Source organism: Callionymus lyra, chromosome 17 (assembly GCF_982586985.1).
Source record: "Callionymus lyra chromosome 17, fCalLyr1.hap1.1, whole genome shotgun sequence".
Lineage (NCBI taxonomy): Eukaryota > Metazoa > Chordata > Actinopteri > Syngnathiformes > Callionymidae > Callionymus > Callionymus lyra.
The window spans coordinates 698,275-705,973 of NC_141834.1; the positions used below are offsets into that span (position 1 = coordinate 698,275).

General features: G+C 38.7%; 1 protein-coding gene across 1 annotated transcript; it reads right to left on the reverse strand.

The window, feature by feature from the left end:
- Positions 1 to 425: 425 nt before the first annotated feature.
- nus1 (NUS1 dehydrodolichyl diphosphate synthase subunit) lies at positions 426 to 5,549 on the reverse strand. The gene is made up of 5 exons (XM_087778958.1): positions 5,018 to 5,549; positions 3,788 to 3,922; positions 2,518 to 2,670; positions 1,937 to 2,036; positions 426 to 1,822 (listed from the first exon to the last, which is right to left on the reverse strand). The coding sequence occupies exons 1-5, from the start codon at positions 5,415 to 5,417 to the stop codon at positions 1,732 to 1,734; spliced, it is 879 nt and encodes a 292-aa protein (XP_087635084.1). The 5' UTR covers positions 5,418 to 5,549; the 3' UTR covers positions 426 to 1,731.
- Positions 5,550 to 7,699: the final 2,150 nt, after the last annotated feature.

The following is a 7,699-nucleotide window of genomic DNA, read 5'->3' on the forward strand; positions in this document are numbered from 1 at the left end:
GCAATTAGGGGCTGTATGTTAGAGCCATTTTTGGGTTAATGTTATATTTGATTAATGGTTAGTATGCAAGATTAATTAAGCATGGTTATTTGAGTTATTTGTTTGTTTACATTTAGAAATTAACTCTTTGCTTTTGACATGCCGGGGACGCCGTAGTTGGCGTGATGAGCGCACGGTGCGCACCTGTGTGTATTTAGGAGAGAAGCCAGAAGGTAATTAGATGAACGGGAAGCGGCACAGTTTTTTGACCGCTCAGTGACAGCTCTTTTGGTTTAATTTATTGGAAAAGGTTTTTTGATCTCATGTTTTCTTTTGCTTTTGTAAAATAAATATTGCAGAGCTGACAGACGATCTCAAGCCTTTATTTTTGGAACCCAAGGGGCGAGCGTGTAATGAAAAAGCCACAATCCCGATCCAGCGTGATTATTTTAATAAACAGCTAAATAAGTCAGGACAGCACCAAAGAAAAACCCTTATACATTGAAACATTGAAGTATAAGGTTGTGTACACAGTCAAAAACCCATATCTAAGATCAGTAATGTCAATACCCATGTAGTAAGACCCTATGATCCACAGGTAACAAATGAAACAAACGAAAGGACAGACTGCGTGATAGGGTTCTAAAATGGAGGAGCAGGGAAGAATCTCATCACCTCAGCTGTTGTTTAAGACGTTCTATAATCATATTAATACTAATGTATTGCATTTTACAAAAATGGTGGTGTATGTTAATTGTTATTTTACTTTCCTAATGATTTAAACATTTCAAAGAGGCTGAATCAGCGAAGAGATGTGCTGAGGAAGCAGTGTACCTTCTTTTCAAATACCACTAGATGGCGCCCTCTGCTCTGTGGAGCGATATGAATTTTTCGGCTGCTTGGATCGTCGAGGCCACGGGCTGTCCCATGACAGAGCTTCCCCATGTAGCTTTAACAACATTTTAGGTGAAAGTTTGCTCTCCCAAAAGTGTCTGGATATGGTGCAGATTTCTATTTTATTCTATTTAGATTTTTTTCATTTTATTATTTTTTTTTCTGGGTGTTTTATTTGTTGTATATTGCTCTGCTGTTGTTTAAACCGAATTTCCCCTCGCGGGACAAATAAAGGATTCTGATGATGAGGAAGTCAAGTTGGTTAAGTTCAATAATGTTGCTGAATCGTCTTTGTCCACTAAATGTTTTCCTCTACATCTCTTACCAATAGTAATAATAAAAAAAATAGGGTTAGAGCCATCATGTAGAAAACCACGTATTCATTTTCTTTTAACACAAGTTTATGAAGGATCACTTCAGGATCTGAGTTGGACATTTGAAATTGATTACAACAGAATGTGACTGGGCCTTATACCAGCACAGAGTTCTTTTTAGGAGCCTTAGAGTCACATTCACACTAACATGTGACCACAAGCTGAAGGCCACAGTGACACACAAGCAAATACACGCAAAACATCTCAGTTACATACAAATCATTGGTTTTCACTCCATCTCATGGCATAATCATTTTGTACCAAGGAGGTATCTGTTCTAGAGAGTGTCACAGATGCTCTTCTTGATCATCTGGACAATGAGCAGAAACTGTGGCTGGACATTTAAAAGTCGTTCAGACAGTCTTTTCAGGTCACTTGAAACACATGATCCGAACATCCTGAAACGTCTCTTTATTCAGGGACGAGCAGGTGGCAGAGTGGCTGGTTGTTTGTCCCTTATTGTCTCTTGTTGTAGACCAACCGCTCACTGGCCCAGTCGCTGCTGACACCGAGCATATCGCTGAAGAACTCCCAATAAGTCTTCGTAGGCCACATCTCGATGGGATGGAAGTGAACTGAGAAAGAAACAAACCAATGTGCTGTTAACATAAAACACAGAAAAATAAATACTTTAGGTCATTAAAATGCACCCTTTCGAGTAAAAGGGACACAACCACTGAGATACTTACATGAACTCAGTGAGTCTAATATGCCAGGGAAGAAAGCCTAGTGTGCTGTCCACCGGTCCAAATTTCACCACCAGCTCGGGATCTGGAAGATTCTTTGACTCTAGAGGTAACAGAGAGCAGGAGCACTTTTACTGGACTGAAGAAATGACTTTTTTATATTTACTAATCCTGATTTGGAAGATGTTATAGATTATTTAGCAGATTTGTGCTTGTTTTTTCAGTGCCATTTTGTCATGGCACATAATGCGCCAATGGTGCTTAAAATCATCTTTATTTTTAAAGAAAAAAAATTGTTAATAATCAGGTATTTTAAATGTTTAAAAAGCAAACACATATTAGTAAACAGTGATCCCAGTTAGGCAAACTTATTTTAAGAATTGTAAAACACTGTAAAAAAAAAAAAAATTATTTAAGTAAGCCATGGTTGATCTGTGTGGTCCAGGGGTAGAGGTGACCAGGTGCCAAAAAGGTTATCAATTTTGGCTATTTTTCAATACAAAAATGGTCAAAAAAGACTTGCTTTATTTTTCCACTGCTATACATCAGGAAATGCACTTAAAGCGAGAGGGAAACTTCTTTACCTCGGAGCAACACATCCAGCAGAGACACACTGATATCTTTGAAGCTCCTCTGCTTGGATTCAACAGAGCGACAAAGCTGCTGAGCTGCTTCAACAATACTCTGCTTCCCATCTTCTGGAGCCAAGACCTTCACTGTAGATCCGCATGACAGCACTTAAAAAGACATACAAAAACATCACCAACAGTTGTCAAGTTACTTAAGAGAAAAATGCAACTTTATAAAACAGCATATAATCAAATGACTAAAATAAATCAACTTCCATGCAAGTTTCACGTTTTGTTCATTTGTCTTTGCTTAAGGTTTGCTTGGTAATAGGCTAAGTGCCATTTTTATTTACTTTTCTCTAAATCCACTATTTGGGTGAAGTGAATAGAACTTTGGTTTCTCGCTGCGGTTTCCACACATCATTGAGTCAGTTACATTGAAAACATAATCAGAGACTCAAATCTGCTCGCTATCAGCTTTGCTGCCGTTGACACTCAAAACACTTTACCGAAGAAGATTTCTGCTAAAACATGTCGTCTACCTACGTGTTAAGTTTGTCTTTGTTTTTCAGAAGTAAAGCCACATACAGCCAGTTTAGGGAGCGGGGCCAAAAAAGAGCTGAGTGACAGGATTAGACAAAAGAGCATAGGTGTTGTTAGTTACCTTTTTGTTGTTGATTTTCAGGACCTCTACACTCATTTGCTTGTTTAAGTCAAATTCGTCATCCATTTCCATAAATATGTTTAAGTTGAAAGAATCGTTTCACAAAGTTTCACCTGGTACGATGATAAACCATAATCAACTCCAATTGAAATAACTTTGATCTAACAACCAAAGTTTCGACCATTTATTCAAGTAGCACAGTCCTTTTAAACATTTGAATCCAAACTGTGAAATATTGTTTCTATAAGTTTTAGTGTAAGAATCCCCAATTAATCAGGAAAAAATGTTTAGCTGTAAAGCAGAAATGAATGCAGATAAAAGGAAATGCGGTGAAAATAATAAAGCAGAAATGCTTTGGGGAGGGGAAAAAATGTTTCTCATTCTGTGAGGTGGAAATAGTGTCGAAGAAGGTAAATGTATGTACAGTGACAAACTAGACACAGCTAGAGTCTAGACTTGCTTTATGCTAAAATTAGCATTAAGATTAAAATAAAGACTGTTTCTCATTGACTTTCTGTGCAAGTAGGGCCAGACATAGACCTTTCAATAGATTACCAATAACATTTTGGCCGTGTTTTAACATTTGAGAACCTCTTTGAATGAGATTGGCATACATCTTACCATACTGCTGGTTTATATCTGTGCCACTGCCTATGAACTCCACTTTAGTTTTAGATGCTTCGCCAGGTCCAAGGAACTCCTTCTGTTGCTGAGCAATCCCCTCCAGTAAACGGGCCTTGTTCCTTTGAAATACTCCTAAAACCAGTCAGAGAATGAACATGTTAAAAAAAATGCAAATGTTCCCATTCTTTGAAGGGCTTCACTCAATAAACAGTCTCTCATGAATAAACAACATATTTTGCTTTAAAAAAAAAATCTGGCACTTTTGCCGTGTAATTTTCCAGAGTATAAAGTATGAAATCTCATTAACATATTAAAAAATAAATTACACTGTGCATGGCACTTAATGTTTGAGGTAGAATAATTGGTGGAAGTGAAAAAAAGAAGTTGGATTAAGTGGTGAATTACAACATATTGGCCATATAATGGAAGTTGAAATGAATAAGCAGCAGTGTCCTTCCGTTTTGGAACATGGAAGCTGCTTACTGGGTGAGCGGGTTATCCAAGATTGACTCATCACTAGTCAACTTGGCAATATAGTCCCATCTCACCCAACTCTACAGAAGAGTTCCAACTACATTCTAGAAGGGTACGAGAGAAAAAAAAAAGTGAATCTCTTTAACCTCGGATTCTACACGTGATTACAGTGAGCCATGTTTGTTCATTTTATTAGAGAACAAACAAAAAAAATCAGGTCCCAGTGAATCACTTTTATCAAGCAAACTAAATTGTCCAATAGGAAATAAAAATAAAAACGAATTTAAACCAGAAAAAAAAAATGGATCAAGTCGTTTTATTATCATTATTTGCAACAAAAGGTTCATATCCACCCCTTCAGAAGTCCGAAACAAGTTGACATCCACACAAGTGTTTCTTTAAGCAACTAAAGGTTAAGTAGTACAATAAAGTACTTGTAGTGTAGTGTGACTCTTGTCGATCCTGGAAAATAGGATTTAGGACGAGAACACAAGAAAATTAAAAAATATGTATTTTTTAAAATATTGTTGTTAAATATAGATGATTATGACTATGTAGAATATTGAAATAAAATAAAGTTAGATTATGTTTAAATACTTGAGTATACTAATACTTTAGTTGTGAGTGAGAAAAAAGTGAAATCCATATACTGTATTTACGCAACATACCACTTATTCAAGAACTAAAGTGTGGCTGTAATATCTTTTCTACACAAGTATCAAACAGTGAATTGTCTTAATGGCTTTACTGTACCATAGTTATCGTAGACGCTGACATACGAGATGCCGACTGCAATGCACCAGACCACCAGGTTCGCGACGTCCGTGTAGCTCGGCTGCTCCTCCGCCACCAGCAGGCCGATGTGGACCGGTAACTTCTCCATAGACCTGCCATCTGACAGACACTGGGGTCGTCGGGTCGCGAAGCGGTTCCCACGTACCGGGGTGCCGTTGGCGTCCCAAGTCTGACGATACTTCTTCCCGTAGTCCATGAAGCCGATGAGAGGCAGCGGCAGCAGCAGAGCGGCCATCGCTCGCTCCCTCAGCCGGCCCTTCAAGCTTCTGATCCGGCATCGGAGCCAAACCACTAGTTCTCTGTTGAGGTGCACGAGGACCAGCAGGAAGCGCCATATGAAGTTGGACCACAGCGCCATAAATGCTGACACATTCAACACCAAAATACTAAAGTGGCTGATGTTTGAAGGTGGGAGTTCTGTCAGATTGCAGTATTTACTCCAACGCTACACATTGCCGCCATCTTGCCTTATTTAGCAACCGCTGACCTGTGAACCCAGGACGTAACACACGTAGGACTCTGATTGGACGCCGGCCTTGTGACGTTTCTTAAAGGGAAACCGATTGAAAACTGGTGTAAAACCGAAATGTTTAATTTAAAATGAAAAACATAAATAAATGTATACTACTTATCTCGCTACAAAAAATATCATCCATATAAGAAATAAATATTTAGGAAATCAGAAGGTGTATCACGATTCGTCCCTTTAATGTTCTAAATACGATTTAAATTAACTTTGTATGGACAAATTACAAATTACAAATTACAAATGAACATAATCACATTAAAAACAAATGTTGCCAGCGCCTAGAGACTGTTATTGAACTTGTCTAATGTTACTTGTGTAACATTCCTGACGTAAAAAAAAAACAACCTTTAAAATAAAATGGTAGGGTTGCAAAGTCTTACACTTTGAGTGTTACAGTCACTCAATTTGATCCACTGTGTGTGGATCAATTTGGCCTAAACATAATCAGAAAATACCTTCTTTTTTTTTAATTAAAAAAAGAAAAAAAAAAAGGTTAATTTTATTTTTGCTTATTTTTCATAAATATGTATTAAATTATTCCTCATAGCCTTTTCTCTTCATTTCATAGCTTTCCTCTTGCTTGCGCAAGTTGCTCACTGCTTCCAGGATCGAAAAAATGTCTGCAGTAGAAGAGTTGTTAAAGAAAATCTAATTCAAATACATACTGTGTGGATACACTACATGGTGTGGATTGTTGAATATCCGATCCCTGTCCTCAAAAGCTGCACTAATTAATGAACTCATATCAGATAAAACCATTGACTTATTCTGATTAACTGAAACCCGTCTGTCTATAGATGATTACTTATCCTTAAATGAATCAACACCACCCAGCCACACTAACTTTAATGCCCCTCGACACTCTGGTCGAGGAGGTGGAGTCGCAGCCATCATCAACTCATGTCTGTCAACCTTTACTAGACCACAATCTGATTTCAACTCTTTTGAAAGTATTATACTTAGCATATCTAATACAACCTTGAGATCAGGTCAGTCACTTCTCTTTGTTGGAGTCTATCGTCCCCCTGGACCTTAATAGAATAGAATAGAATAGAAAGGCTTTATTCATCCCCAGAGGGGAAACACACTTTCACAACAGCGCAGTTGGAAGAAAATAAAGTGCAAGGAGAAAGAAATAGTACAAGAGATAATACAAAATAAAATAAAAACGATCTTAAAAATATACAAATTATTTACAAAATTAGAAATTGACACTATTAACAAAATAAAATAGAATAAAAAATAAAATAAAATAGAAATAAAAACGGAAAAAAAATAAAATAAAAAGCACACAAGAAGAAAACCACGCTACGGATTAGCATCAGGATATTTAAAGTAGAGAGTTAAATATCCTGACACCAGTTGGGATGAAGGACCTTCTATAACGCTCCGTCCTACACTGGGGGTGCCTGAGCCTGCCACTGAAGGAGCTGGCCAGCTCCTCCACGGTCAGGTGCAGTGGGTGGAGAGCGTTGTCCCTGATGGAGGAGAGTCTGGAGAGTGTCCTCCTCTCTCCCACCTCCTCCACCGAGTCCAGCGAGCGGCCCAGGACAGAGCCGGCCCTCGTGACCAGCCTGTTCAGTCTCTTCCTGTCCCGGTCCGTGCTGCCTGCTCCCCAGCAGACCACAGCGTAGTGGATAGCAGAGGCTACCACAGAGTCATAAAAGGTCCTTAAAAGTGGTCTGCACACTCCGAAGGACCTCAGTCTCCCCAGGAGGTGGAGGCGACTTCGGCCCTTCTTGTACACGGCGTTGATGTGTGTGGACCAGTTTAGTTTATTGTTGAGGTGAACACCCAGGTATTTGAAGCTGTCCACCAGCTCAATGTCCGAGCCCTGGATGCTCACCGGTTGATGTGGTGTCTGAATTCTTGTCCAAATTCCCGGAGTTCCTGACCAGCCTGGTGCTTAAATCAGATAAAGTGATTATTGTTGGTGACTTTAACATCCATGTTGATATGGTCCATGATAGCTTAGCTAACAGGTTTAACTCTATCCTGGAGTCATTTGGTTTCTCTCAGTACGTACATGAACCGACTCACTGTTTTAAGCACACATTAGATCTTGTCCTAGTGTACGGACTTGAAATAAAAAAATGTGTTTCGCTTATTGC